Source organism: Calidris pugnax, unplaced genomic scaffold (assembly GCF_001431845.1).
Source record: "Calidris pugnax isolate Ruff unplaced genomic scaffold, ASM143184v1 scaffold207, whole genome shotgun sequence".
Taxonomy (NCBI): domain Eukaryota; kingdom Metazoa; phylum Chordata; class Aves; order Charadriiformes; family Scolopacidae; genus Calidris; species Calidris pugnax.
This window is the reverse complement of record NW_015090931.1, coordinates 934384-950116: the sequence shown is the minus strand read 5'-3', so window position 1 is coordinate 950116 and position 15733 is coordinate 934384. Positions and strand designations below refer to the sequence as shown.

Here is a 15733-nt window from a genome sequence, read left to right as displayed (position 1 = left end):
TCATGAATTAATCTTTCTTTCTATGAATGTAAGACAGGAAAAAAAAGGAGGTCTTGCAACCAGCAATGACATCTGTGAGCTCCTTCTGCGTGTTCTGCAATGGCAAAACACTGCCAGGGACTATAGTGAGGATCAGGGTTGCCATGCAGCCCAGCAAAACAGCCCCCTGAAAAAGCATGCTGACCCACTTTCAACTACCAGCTCTTGCTGACCCTTTGTTGAGTGAGAGGTTCTTCCAAGTTTTTGTTGTTTTCACCCTTTCAGTTCTCATTTCTAAAGAAGCAAGCCTGTCTCTCTCTCCTCATTTCCTTCTTTCTTCCCCAGTATGCATGGAAGAAAAGCAGATTGTTTCTTGTGACTGTCTTTGCTTTAGTTAATTTTAAAAAAAAATATAAATCTTCCATCCTTTCCCTTGTTAAGAACATGCTGTGGAAGAAATATGGGTCTTGCCATCAACAAAATTGTGATACAATTCCTTAAGGAACTCAGTCTGATCAGAGTACTTCATCTATGAAAAACCATACTTTAATTGTTACTCTTGGCAACAGTGAAGAATAATAGTGTAATATTATACTAAATATTGCCACGTGCAATAGTAAAAAAAAATAATGTTTCAGTCTTGCCAGCAGCGGTGTGCAAAACTCCTTTTGAATTCAGGTTTGGATGTTGTGATTTAATCTAAATCTTTTGCTTCTCCTTCTTCCAAAACCAACAGAGGTTTAAAGAGAGCTGCATTTTTATTGGAACCATTTGCTCAGCCTAAGTTGCCAAAATAATTTAGTTAAAACTAGTGCTTTTATTTGGGTTAAGGTTGATTCCTGAGCTCCACAGAGGTCGAAGCACTTAGTTTGTCTTCCTCTTTTTCAATTCCACCATGGAGTCTACAGCAGAGCTCTGCCAGCTCAAGTTGTATTTCCTGAATCCCAGTCCTCCAGTCAAGCTTATCTATGTTAGCAAATTTGCTCAAGTGGAAGAGAAACCTTTTTTCAGCCCTTTTCCTTGCTGTTTATCTGCTACAACGCATAGAAAAATGTGTTACTCCAAGGCTTTAGAATAAACAGGCTCCAGTGGTGCAACAATGCAAGTGCTGCTGCCAATGTGGCTACTGCTGGTGTGTTAGTGCGACCTCTCCTTTGATCATGAGTGACAGCTGCTGTGGAATGCCTCACAGGGTGTTTGCCTCGCTTGGGCAACAAGTGAAAAAACATAAAAATATAGAATTTTGGAAGTGAGTTACAGAAAAAAAAATGCTCTACTTTATGCTACTTGAAAAGTGTTGTTTGAACTTCAGATAGTTCCAACAAAATGATAATACAGTCACAGTCCCCTACCAATTTATTTTTTTTTTAATCCTAGGAAATGTTTCACAATAGCAAATACTATACAGTTATTGCAATTAAAGAAGTATCTATTTCTCACTTTGTATGTGTTATGTGTGTGGGCATGCGCCTGTAAATGGGACAAAACCAGGCTCTTGAATGTCAGTACCTTCCTGTGATGAGGGGGTTAGAGTCAAATACCCATTTCTAAATCTGTCCTCTGTAATAAGAGCCTGGTTTGGATCCAAAAATGAAAGTTTGGTGGGGTTTTTTTTGTTTCTATTCCACTGCAGCAGAAATGTCATAGGTCACAACAATATATTAAAGATACTATATGGTAGCAGTGCCTTGATCTGAAATAGATTAAAGCTAGGCTTCAGTTTTAAAGTGAAAACAGGGTAAAGGTTTGATGGTTCTTGTATATTATATTCTTCTCTTAGGAGATCCTAGCACAAAACAGTTCAAATCTCATCTTAAAAGAAATATTGCAGTCTTGGGTGGAATTCTCATGAAAAGAGAACCAGAAATAAGCCATTCTGGGTGTTTGGTTTTGTTTTTTTTTTAATGCAATCCAAACTGAAAGCAGTAAGAATTTAGTGAATGGGAATCAGAAGCCAATCCGTGTTGAAATATAACATTGTATGGATTCAAGGTCCAGTTTTAACCCATACTAAAAATATATATCTTATCTAATGGCACAAATGTTTAACTCTGCTTGCATCACAAAAGAGAAAAAAAGTTAAAAAGATGCAGCTTTAACACAAAATGACAACACTGTACAAAACGTTAGAAACCTACATTAAAGCTGACCAAATAGTACAATACCTACAACACAGCTGACTGAGGAGTATGATTTCTGACCCATTAAAAGTCTGGATAGCTCAAGATTTGATTTTATCCTAAATCTCACAGAAATCTTAAATATAAATAATGTAGGGTGAATCATATAAAATAAAAATTTGAAAATACTGTTTTGTCATTTTAAAATTGTCAAAAATTCTGAATGTGAACATGGTCCGAACACAGAAATTGCCATATCTTCAACTCTAGACTATTTTATCAGAATATTAGCTATATCAGGAAAAATTAAAAAACCACCAATTTACTTAGTTTTCTGCAAGCAATGTGTGAAATAGGGTTGAAAGGCACTAGAGACCTAGCCAATGCACTTTGTAGCTGCCATTTTTTGCTTCTAGTCATTCTAAGAGGTTTTCCTTAAATAACGTAAGTCCTTTGGTTTGAGCCTGAAAGGTCTCAAAACTATGCACAACACAAAGTCAAACAAACTACTTGAGATTATTTCTTCCTCAAAAATATCAAAAAAGATGTTGCCTCTGATGGCAAAGAACAAAGGAAGCTCTCACCCTTATAACCAGCCGCATTGGTTTTCCAGTCGTTAGCATTCAGATGTCCTGCACGTGAAGTCCTGACAATAATATGCTGTATGTCTCTCCAGGTCAGAAATGGACTATGAAAAAGGGGAAAGACAAAGTCACAGATCAGACATATTTTACCAGAATGCAGGGATACAAGGTCATGTAAGCTAAAAAGTATCCAAACCAAAACAACCCTCGTTTTTCTTCTTGGCTTTCCTTTGCTCCATTCAAAAGAACTGTCCTAATTTTACAGAATTATTTCAGGAAATTATTTATGCAAGCTGGGGGGAGGAGGGGGTTGCATTAAGCAGACTATCATGATATATGATAACATTCTATTATTTAAAAATTAAGGGAAGATGAAGGATTACATTTGACAGAGGCAATTCGTTCAACCACCATGACTGTACGTTATCCACCTTGACCAGCGCAAAGGAAAAGAAAGCAAAATGTTGGCTTGCTGAAAAACTCTACTAAATCTCACTAACTGCATGTTCAAGATGGCAATTGCTTTAGACTTTCTGCTACTACTAAAGTTATTTCAGGTGCCTTTGTTGTTATTAATTTGTCTATTACCCTTGGTCTTGGAATTCACTGAAGGTCTATGTGTATCTTCAAGAAGACCAAGCAGCCAGCATTGAATCTGAATAGTTACAGAGCAAGTGCCTGATTGCACACATGTGTATTCCTTTAAGGTATTCCTAATAACCTGTCCACTGGTAAGGTGAAAGAAGATGCCATTTGCATCCTCACTATGACATTAATACCCATTTATCTTTTAGGACTAGAGCAAATCTTCAAGGATTACAATTTTCTTGTTTCTCTTCGATCCAGCCCAAGGACAATTTATTTTCTTAGAAGACAATCTAAAGGTGCATGGCCATCATTGGGCTATTTTTTCTTCTTCCAGTTCCTCAGTTTTTCTATGATCTCTAAGAAGAAATATAGTATTACATTTAAAAATGCACTTTAGTAGTGAGAATGATAAACTGAGTCACTAAATAATGAAGAGGAAAAAAGTATTGCAGTGCAGAACACCAGTCACTCAGTATCATTCTCACAGTATCATCTGCCTGTATTGCACACACTGGCACAACTCAGCTCCACTCGGTTGTAATGATGAAGACATAAGAATTCATAAGAATGAAGTTTATCAGACCCAGCATTGGCTGTCTACACTGTCCAGACTAGGCAGTCATTGAAACTCTGGGAAACCTTAGTTCAGTTCCTTAACACACACTCTTGTGTCTTGAAGACCAAGAAGTCACTTGGGCTGGTAGACAAGTGACTTATTCTGTACATTTATTCTTCAAGGCATGATACTTGGGCTCTGCTTCCACTTGCAGGTAGAAACTCCATCATAAGAGTGTGTGGAAGGTCAGTCCATGTGTGATCAGTCCAAAGTGGGTGACTTTCTGAGTGAGTGGGACACTGACATCACATGCAGTGATTCTACACTCTTAAACTGACACAGCCAAGTTACTAGAAATTTCTTTGGGAAGCAGACACAAGGTAATAACAAACACAGAAAAATCTTGTTCTTCTGTAAGTCTCCCTGACAATGGAAGATACAGAAAAATCTCATCTCCTGTTTGATACACGCAAATGAATGCTGTGTGAATTTGCACCCTGCACACATTTTTTCACATCTTCCAGAACTTGTTTTGCCACAAGAATATCTTTTTGGAAACACCTGAGTATCAGTGCGTTATGGCGCTTAAATACAGAAGTAGAATCCTGCTTATCCTGTGAGCTGAAATCAAGCTATTAGGAAGCAATCAGTGAATACATGTGTAACCTATTAAAAAATAAGCACTTTCTTTTTCAGACGAAATGCATTGATTTGGGTTTTCAGGTCACAAATTTCAGCTTCCACAAGCTGCAGCTTTAGGAGAAGGCAGTAGGGATGCAGAAGTTATTACAAACCTGCAGTCAACTTCTTTATAGAAAAACCTGCTCCTAACATATCCTCTTTGGCATGTAGACATATATTCAAGGGTATTAACCAATGGAAGCTCACTTGTGTTGCTGGCATTACTGAAAATTAAAATGAATTTCAGAACCATGGTCTGTAATTCCATACATAAGAGACGAACTTGGACATTCACTCACATATAACTGATTTTTACACATTTTACTTTCCAATAGACTTTTAATGCATATGCTTGAAAACAGGAGTTTCCTCAAAACATCAGACTCCTTTAATGTAAGAAGATTGTAAGGAATAATGCAAAGACAGTGACCAAATCATTTAACTAGACATATTTTTCTGTTTCCTTTGCAGTAATGTGATTTTAATTCTGAGTGTATCTGCTCCATTGCAGAACATTTCCCAGTGGGTGTGCACGGACCACGGATATGCTGATGTAGCTTAGCACCTTCTTACCTACAGCTGGGACACCACAGGAAGCACCATGTATCCTAGAGTCAACACAGAAAGGCCTGTCTATGCTTGTTGTTGAAATAGGAAACGGAATAATCTGAAGAAGGAAGATGATTTTTAAGTGAACCTCCTATTAATTGTAGCCAGAATTTTTTGTGATTTCTTACAAGCTCTATCAATTCATGGCCATTCCATTTCTCTTTGTTTTTGTCTACAAGATATAAGGGTATTCCCGTACTTAAATTAGTCTGTTATTTTAGGGAGAGCTGTCCCTGAGAATTTATTAAAGCATTAATATACCATAGATACATTTCTTTTTGTAAAGTGGAATTTCTCACACTAGACAGTTGGACTAGAATGACAGTAATTGTTTATACAGCTGAGCTGGTAAAAATGACTGGAAAAAAAAAAAGAAAAAAGTTGTCATGGAATGTAAGGCACATTAAAGGCTTGTAAGATAGGGTATGCTTGGACAGTCACGTAACATGCTTAAAAAAAAAAATCAATATGATTTTATACCAGCTCAGGAATTTCACTGGGAGTCTGTGTGAAGTCTTAGAAAAACATGTTTCAAGCCTTCAGGAAGACCTCCAGGAATCCCAAGAGCTTCATTCTTTATGATCTGGAATCTAAACAATCTGTTATTCTATAAAGCAAACTGTCCATGCTACTGGTGAAAAATACAGCACTAAAATACTCCTCTCGGCTTCTAGAGGAGAGATTCAAGGTAGGGCACACTCAACTGTTTATTTAAAGAGGAATGACGGTGGTTCTAACTATGCCTACATGAAGGATCTGAAGATAGAGCTTTCTTCACTTGATAATACTAACCTGTCAGTATTGGACTTAGTTGCTCATTCAACAAATAAGATTATGTCTCAGAATCATGGTTTACTTCTAAACCCCAAAATTGTGAGCCATTCGCTGGTGTATCTACTATCCCTAACTAATCATAAAAAATAATGTAAGAATTTCTGGGGCAGAAAACCTTGATCAAAGGTCTGACTTCCAGGACACACATGACATAGCATATAGTTAAATCAGTCTGTCTCTTACGCAACCTCCAAATCTACTTGCTTACTGGTTAGTTCATAAGATTTTTATGTTTTGTTATCAAGGAATGGCAGTTTGGGCATATTTATATTTAAGAGATCGAACAGCATAACAATATCAAATCAATGTCTGTACCCTATTTAGGACCTTCACTATATTAAGAATTGGGCTACTGCCAGATTGAAATTTTTGCTCTACAGGAGACATGTCCTTTGAAATAAAATAGGTTTGCAACTATTTGCCTATATTTTTTTTGCAGAAAATTAAACAAAAAAGAAAAAAGAAATAAAAAAAGAAAAATGAAAGAAATTGGAATGATGTCAGAATAGCAGTTCATTTGGAGAAAGAATAGGGATTTTTTTTCTGTTTTTTTAAACAAGATAGTCTAGCAGCCAGTTTTAAAGCATCTGGAAAAATCACAGAATTGGTCAAATATTTGTAAAACATGTCAAAGTTGGATCCTAAGTGAGTAAACAGTTGTTTGCTGGCCATGTGGGCCCCAGATCCAGACAAGATGTCACTGATGTTAATTGATTTACCACTGGATTAATCTCAGAAGAATTAATGGCTAAACATCTTGAAATGAACAAATGCATTAACAAGAGCAGTACTAACTGCTTGGTAATGGATTGATTTCAAAAAATAGGCAATTTCCTTCCAGAATTTTTTTTTCAATGTCTCATCTGAAATTGTCTTGGGATTACACATACCAGACAATACTCAAAATCAAACCAGAATAAGCAGAAGTGAGAACAATTACATACAAAAGTGCTTGTATAGCAGCCAAAAAGTAATGAATGTCGTGTCCTTAACCAATCGTTATACTCTAAGGTACAGCCCTCTTCTTTAAGTCTTCTCAAAAAGTTTATGAAACAAGGTAAATGAGAAAAAATGAAATAGGACAGATATATTAAATTACATTACAGTAATATTCATTTGAGACTTAACAGTATATTTAAGCAGGCTGCTTAGAAATAGTAAATCATCATTTTTGGCCAAATCTGATTTCTTCATTCCACAAGTAGTCTCCCTAGTGACAATTGGGTTAACCCTGGAAATAGCAAATAATTCAGGCTCTATCCTTTTGCATAATGATACTGTACCAAAAACAATTGTTCAGAATAAATACTTGGTGCAAAATTAGCAAAAATGTGCAATAAAAAATAGGGTGAAAGTTTGGGTTTGTTTTGTTTATTTGGGGTTTTTTAGCAAAATGATATGGTTAGCAATAGGAATAATGATTGCTACATTATCTTCATAACCAGCACTTTGACCATGACAAAGGTGGGATATCTGAAAAAATATTTCTTGCCAGAACAGCAGAGTCTGATGAGAAATGTTGGAAGAATACAATAAACTTTTCTCCAGAGAATCATGGAAAAACACAATGTCACAGGGTGGATTAAGAAGAGGATCACCATTCAATTTGGAAGTATCAAATAGCCTTCTTTTGAAATCTTGGCTGTGGGAGAACAGACGTGGATAATTATTGCCATGAAAAGAAGTCTCTGTACCCTAGGTGTTTTGCAGAGCAGTAGGAGATCATTTTCCTCGCTAACTTCTGCATAATGCCACCCTTAAGGGCTTTATGATAAATTTATAAACAAAACATAAGAAATAGTTGCCTGGTTTATTCACACATTCTCATCAATTACAAATCAGCCAAATTGTCCCATGAGATCCACAACGCTACTACCTGTCCTAATGACTCCAATATAGAGCCCCATGGACAAGAATATTAGCTATGTTAATGGGAGACATTCTTCTTTCCCAGGTTGCATAGTGAGTGTGAAGATGCCTGTTGCAGCACAGAACTTTAAGAGGGATGAGACACAAAGACAGCCTCTAATTGTTGGGTTTATTCTGTGCTTAGGTGTCTGAATAGTCTACACCATAACCATACCCTTCCTGAAAATAAGAAGATATAAAAATGGACCCAGTGTTTAACAATCCAGTCATGCATGCACATGGACATACAAAACATGTTTTTGATGTGTCAGACACCCTTAGAGGTTCTAATTTTCATATATTCTGCAAATAACCCTGTTAAGTTCCTGCAGAAAAGTAAAGAATATCATGTGCTTGCTGATCAGCACATAGCTCTTTCCCTGCAAATGTAACTGAAGTTTCTGCTCTAGTAGTCTTTTCTTGTTCTGACCTGGCAAACCATTGTTAATTCAACAAATATATCAAACAAAACCATTTGGTTACTTCAGAGTTAGCTCTCAGTTCCTTCTTTGCTCACACTTCTTTTCTGGGTTCCAGACTGATTGTCAGAAATTTGCCATTTCTCCTGCTAATTTCTGATTTGTATTGAACTTAAACCATGACTGGCTGAAGATGACAATCCCTTAAAAAACTTAATGGCAACTGAAAATACTGTAAGTCAAAGGTCAGTTATTAGTAGTGTTAACAGCATATGCAACAGACCTCTGTCTAATGAGATGTGCAATTAATGAAATTTTGGGAAAATATCGAAGGATCAAAAATTGCTGTTAGTAGCCTTTTACACAAATTGTCTTATTCCTCCACTTTTTCCATTAATCGCTTAATTTAGGTACAGGACACAGAGCATTGATACACATCTGAAAACAAATTCCTGATTAATACTCATTAGGAACACATAATTTAAACTAATTACAGTCTGAAGTGTCCTGGTATTTGTCAAGTTTCACTGTGGAGACACATTGGATCCGTCCATTTCGACAGTCATTAAGTAACTTCAATACATCACTCATTATTTTAAACATATTAATCTTAAACACATCAAACCCACAAATTCTACAATATCAGATTTTTCCATGCAAAGCAATAGCTTTTTGAACATCTTTTCAAAGTAAAAGCATTTGCCTGTACAACATCATCTTTATCTGTTTGTCTGGCTCTACTTTATGTCTCTTAGTTTATGTTTTTTGCATCATCTCCATAGTTTCTTCAATGCATCCTAGTCTTTTCATGAGTCAGTGCTTGAAGGCATTTGCATTGCCTACAAACATCTTTTGTATTATCTTTATATTGTTTTTAAGGATAAAATACAGACAAGTTGTGATATGACGCAGCAGATAAATTCCTGTAGATGAACAGCAGGATAAGCAGTCATATATCCACTAGCAATGATGTTCTGGTGTACCTGTGTCTTATCTGCAGTGCACATAGTGCTGGCAGATTCCAAAGACTGTTGTGCTTTTCCCAGAGACAGAAAAACTTAAATGCTAAAAAGAAAACAATCAATTGCCCAGCTGCAGGTTGATAATGATGACTGTCTAAGTTGAAAACCCTCGAGAGATACCTGAATCACATCCCTCATTGCGCTTTCTCCAGAGGAGGAATGAAATGGGACCACCTAAAAGACAGTAGGCACAGTCTGCTGAGGGACAACACCATGAAGCAACAGCAACAAAAACCTTAGTTCAGTTGCCAGTTTTAGAACCAACTGTGACTTAGGTTCGTAGATTCTTACGTCTTAGATCTTAGGTTAATGCAGGCAGTTATGACTAGCATGGTACCCAGGCTATTGATTTGACCTATCTGCTAAGTCCAGTGATACTGATCACTTTAAATATAGTTGAGCTATGACAGTGTGGTGCAAGGAATCTCAAAAAAAAGACTGCAGGGAGACTGCAATTCAGAAAACCTTCTTTCACCTGCCTTGTTTTCCTCTCCCTGGAAGAATACAGACAGGGAAAAGCAGATGAGCTCCCTGCTCTCAAGTGAACACCCAGCAGCACCCCTAAGAGAAACTTCAGACATCAATGCTAAGAAGTGTCTAAAAACTGAGACTGGAGAATCAAGAAACTACAGGAGACAGAGCTGCCAAACTCTTAAAACTCTCAACTGAGCACATGCCAACTGAGATTTTTGAAAAGCTTATAAAAGTAAAAGGCATTGCCCTGGCACCAGAGCAACAGTTATCCACTTGTTCTGTTTCTAGCTGTTGCTTCAAAGTGCAGACACAGTAAAACTCAATGAAAAAGTTAAAAATTATCACAGTGAAACATTTTTTTAACCTAGACTCAGTTTTAGAAATGCCTGGATGGAATTTTCTTAAAACCTTTTTAAAGCAAGTTACATGGAAAATCTCAGACTGAATGATTATTCTTTGGCACAGTTATATGTAACTGAAAACAGGACCTTGAAACGGGAAACACTGAGCATCCTGAATTCAGAAAAGTACTTCCAAGTCAATATCAATATAATAACCGAAATTGCCTGAGTGGTGCAGGTGGTTAAAGCTCAAGAGAAACACAGGTTCTAAATTAAGCCTTTATTTATGTTTACTTTTTTCAAATACTTCACCATCAAGCGCATTATTTTAAAACTACTCCAAAAATGCAAAGATTCACAAAAAAGACTTCTAACTCACACACTCTAGCATTCTCTTTTATAATAGGCAGTAAATCAGTGGAGCAAAGGCTTAGCTAAAGCTGATGGACGTAAATGATAACCTCTCTTTCTCTTACACTAGAAGACCACATAGAGGTGATATGAGAGCACTACCACAGTTTGCCTCAACTGTCCCACCAGCTTTAGCCCCTGACTGTATTTATGAACAAGCAAACCTCTCCTAACTTTGATGTAACAGAAATACGTTTCCTGTATCCAAAACTGCCCCTTGCTAGCCGTATAGTACTTTTCTCCCTTCTGTAAGAAAATCAGTCAATATGGGAAGTATTGCAAGTATCTGATCAGCTTTCAGAAATCCAAAGTATCTTCCTCTGACACTCTTGACCCTTTGCAAGTGAACTCCATTTTCCTTTCATCTCAGTGATTACACTTGTTTGCACTGCCTTTTAGAAGAATGCGGTATATTGTTACTTTTCTGAATGGATGATTGGTATCAGAATTCACTGAAATTCTTTATCTCTTCCCAGCACTACCTTGTTTTGGCCTTGGGTTCATATAATCAAAGACAAATGAAGCATATAGCTCATGTGAAGAGAACAATGGAAGAAAACAGACTCTCTCCAAAGCTATACCACTGAGTACACCACAGAGTGGAAATAGAGCGGATCAATATTTCCATTTTAAGTGTTACTTCTTACTCATGTAAATGCAGTTTGTATACCATGGGTTGGAAAACATGCATTGACTTATACATACTGGAGCATGCCATTCACTTGGGGATGTATAATGCATTCTTCTGTCAGCAATGTAAGATTTTTTTTTTTTTAAATTGGCATTCTCCAAAGGAACATGGTCCAATGCCCACTTTAACAAATGTGAAGATACTGTCCCTCCTCACTCCAATTTACCCAAATCCCAAATTAAAACCTTTCATCAATGAGAAAGGGTATTTCTAACATCAAAAGTGGATGGTATTATGCAATGCAAGCAGTTTATTTTTAGCAAGAACATTGCTGCCTCTGATGACTAAATCGATTATACTTTGTATCTATAATTGCTGGCTTACAGTTAGCAAAATTCAACTTTATGTACTGACTAAGTGCAATACACAAGCAAGCATTTATTTATAGAGCCTGAACAGGACACTAGATACACTAGGAATCACCAGACAAAACAATGAACTACTTGAATACCATAAGGAAACCACAGAATATGAAGATTAAGAGACATCTTTTTTTGTGTGACAGTTGTTGCATATGTACATTTCTGCATTCTTCCATATGGGGCTTATCAAAGAAAGAAACTGGCAGGTTGGAGTGGAAATCTGCCTTGCTCATTTTCCATTGGTTTAATGTGCCTTTGCGTGTGAGTTGAAGCAACGTCTTGGCTGTCCTAACTCATATCCAAGCCAGACAAGTGCTCTGTTCACCTCTTGATGTCTCCCAGGAACAGAACTTGGCTACTGGGGATAACCAACCTCATAGGCTCAAAACCCTCCCACAACATAATTTGTTGTGTTTTCCAGCACAAAGTGGAATGAAACTACACATTATTACAGACATATTCATGAAGCATTCAGGACTAAGTGCTCCGATTTTTAAGTAGCTTGCCATATGAGGAGCATAATTAACCTTGCAAAACCCCTTTCCAACTAGTCTTTTTAAAACATCTCATATAAACACTACTGTTACTAGCTCAGGCACTAATATGGAATTTAAGGAAGAATCTATGTAAATTCAAACCCTTTTTGAATGCAACTCATTCCAGTAAACCCTTATGCTAAGCCACATTATCATATGTTCTTTACATGCCTTATATTTTAAAAGTATTGTAGAAAATACTTAAGATGTCTTCAAAACTTCTTTTTGCATACTTTAATCCTAGTATTTATTTAGGATCTCCTAAATTGGCAGTATCACAGGTGAAAAATACAACCTGAACTTTCAAATCATACAAATAAATAAGAATTACCATTCAGAAACTGCTTAAAATAATCTGAATACATTTCATGCAAACAAATCCCAGACAATAAAATAGAATATATTATGATATGATCTCCTTCTAATATTAAAGGCCTTACTTCATAATCTGTAACTTCACAAGACCGAAGGCTTCTCCAGCCATAAGAATGGATTAACTTATGCTGAAAACAGCATAGAAAACCTGGAAATGTTTATCATGGTTTCCTGGGTTTTTTTTCCTTTTTTTTTTTCTTTTTTTATTCTTTTTTTTTTCTTTTTTTTTGGTCTCTTTTCCTTTTATGCCTGTGTTCAGAAAATTCATTATAAGTACACATAGGAGAGAAAAGCTAGTGAAAAGAATACAAATGAATAAGGCCACATTCATTATATTATTAATACGATTCCTTTGGATCTATTCAAATACATGGGCTAAGATTTGGAAATAAGTAAGTACCCTCCATATACTGAAACTGAATGGAATCTGAAAGGAGGCAAAATCAATACACTGTCACTCTTGAATCACTTGCTAACATCATGCAACAGAGTACTACAAATACAAAAATGTGACTAGGATCTTTAGTCACTGGCACGTTTAATCTCCATCACCGCATGTGAAGCTTTGATATGGCCTTGTCTTTGCTCCTATCATAGCAGCTATTAATTTGGAAAAAACCCCAAACTAGTCCATAGGCACTAACCTGGATTTCCCATTGGTATAGTCACCAAAGTTCCCAGAGAAAGAAGGTTGTGTAAAGTGTAAGCTTCTCAGTGTGTTTTAAGATGTCACAACCAGGAACAACTTGGTTGTAGGTATTGTGTGCTATAACTCTTTGAAACTTCCAATCACAACAATGACTCCTCAGAAAACACACACAAAATATCATATAAAATACAAACAATAAATTACAAGCAACCTCAATTAATTAAGAAATACTTTGAAAAACTTTAGGCAGAATGATATTTTGGCACATATAATTTTATCTGCATGTGCAGATTGTTTAGAATGAACTTAAGGATTTTTTAAACTAAGATTGAAAAGAGAGACTAAAAACATAGGTTTTTAAAACAATAGCACTATAATAACTTTTCAAGATACCTTTGTTTCTAATGACTGCATTTAGGAAACCTAATTATAATGACACAAGTGCTGCACTACTTAACAGCTCCTCAGTTACTAACTCTTATTCTCATGACTACAACTCAACAGCTAAAACGTATTCTGTGTTGAATATTGGCCCACAGTTTCTTCAAAAAAGCAACATTAAAGATGGAAACATAATTCTGCTGCTATGAATTACATACAATTTGAAATGACAATTGTGTGCAAATTTTTTACTTCCTTTAAAGGAAATGACTTCTCCTAAAGAAAACTGGGTTCCCTCAGAATTTAATACAATACTCCTAGCACTTAGAAACAATTTCAACAGGATTTGGTGTGGAGAATTCTACCTTAGACCTCCAAATATTATCCAAAACAGTGCAAAAGTTTTTGAAATACAGATTTACCTGGTAAATCTCCAGTATTTTTGCTGCTCTATAAAGCCCACTACAGATAGACATTATACATAAAAAATAAAATCCTGCAGTTGAGAAAATGCTTGTAAAATGGAAACTTTTCTGAGTTATAGTTAAAGGACTATGGAGCTACACTATCTATAAGGAACTTAACCCGTAGAAAAAACAGACTTGTGTCAGCATGCAGAAGTTGAGAATTTTTATTTTTCATACTATCTTAATTTTTGTTCATGGTATCCCAACACTATCCCAAAACTTGCTTTAACATTCAAGAATGGACACGGCTTAGAGGACCCTGACGAATGCAAGAGGCGACTCACAGCAGCCTGCAGAGTACAGCAGATCTGGGCAGCACTGTGAGGGTACTCCAAGACATTGTGAGGATGCCATACACGATTTAGTGGAAACTACCTGTGCTCAACACCATTTCAAGTTACTGCAGCACGGAGTACTCCGCTGTCATTTCCACGGTGTCAGCTTTCCTGCATGTGAGATAAGCTCACAGATCTTTCCTGACCTTGGAAGGGTACTGTGAATTGCTACAACAAAGTTTCCAAGGCACTTTGAGATCTCTGGATAAATGTGCTGGATGAGTGAAAAAGATGTTTCTGTATGCTTAACTTTTTATTTCAGAGTATAACTCAGATCTTACTTTGCTTCCAGTGCCAGTGCAATGATGCCTGCAGCCATAGGTGCAGAGGCTGAGGTTCCAGTATGGCTGTCTGTGCAACGCTGCCTCAGGTCTGTGGTGATCTGGAAGAAATTGAATGTGCGAAATTTAGAACACAGCTTCAGAAATCAGAACAGGTTTCATTTGCTCAAATGAGTCGCATGTACGTGGAGGGTATTTCCTTTTTTCATTGCAAGGAAAAGAAAATAAAAGGTGTCTGAATAAATGGATGTTCTGAGCTTGAAGTCACTTGTGAACTTGGAGAATTATTCTCTGTATTGCACTGAAAACATGGCATTATTAGCAAAAGGCTTGTGAATCAGAAAAACATGCAGAGGGCTTTAAAACTGCAGAGTTAGAACTCTGCCCTTCCATTTGTATTTATAGAGCACTTTCAATCCAAGAATCTCAAAGTGCTTTACAAACAGGAAAGAACTAAATCTAACAGTGCTCCCTACATACAGACTGGCTACACCCATTTTAGAGATTATAGAAGAGGTATAGAAGGGTTAATTAGGTTGCCTGATGTCACACTGGAAGTATGTGACAGAATAGAATACAGTTGTGCTCATACCAAGTACCGTGTTTAATCCTTCCTTCATGCCTTATGCAATAATTCACATGAAATTAAGCAATAATTCATTGGAAAATCCTGATGTAATCACAAATTTGGCCCAGACATCACCAGCCAATTAGTTATTTGCAGCTTTAAATTGTTATGTATTGCTTAATTACATGCTGCCACGTATTTTTATATGTAATCTAAGTGGATGTATAAATTCTAATGTGCAATACCAACTAGAGGCACAGCCTTCCACTTAGTGTTAGGATGTTCCAGTTTCATGATGGATCTTAGGCAGATCCTTTCTGCAAGACAGTAAATCACACACAAAAATGTTTTTACTCTAAATTCTGCTTCTTTCAGGAAATGTTAATCTGAAGTGATCCAAATCTACGCTTATCTTCCTGAAGATGTGGCTCCTAGCAAAAGCAAGGCTGTAGAGACAAGATGTCACTGCTGCCTAACAGAAGCTCAAGCAAAACCCACACAGACTTGAGAACAGTTACCAGCAGATGACAGTCCACAGCATGGAAACCTCCATGGAGGTGGC

At 36.6% G+C, this 15733-nt stretch overlaps 1 protein-coding gene across 2 annotated transcripts in view; it reads right to left on the bottom strand.

Moving 5' to 3' along the window:
* The window catches only part of PCSK5 (proprotein convertase subtilisin/kexin type 5), a 303186-nt gene that overhangs the window by 151377 nt on the left and 136076 nt on the right, over positions 1–15733 (bottom strand). For both annotated transcript variants that reach the window (XM_014951658.1, XM_014951659.1), the window contains exons 9-10: positions 14604–14704; positions 2684–2787 (exon numbers count right to left, since the gene is read on the bottom strand). In XM_014951658.1, coding sequence (XP_014807144.1) covers positions 2684–2787; positions 14604–14704 — 205 coding nt within the window. The remainder of the gene's footprint in view (positions 1–2683; positions 2788–14603; positions 14705–15733) is intronic.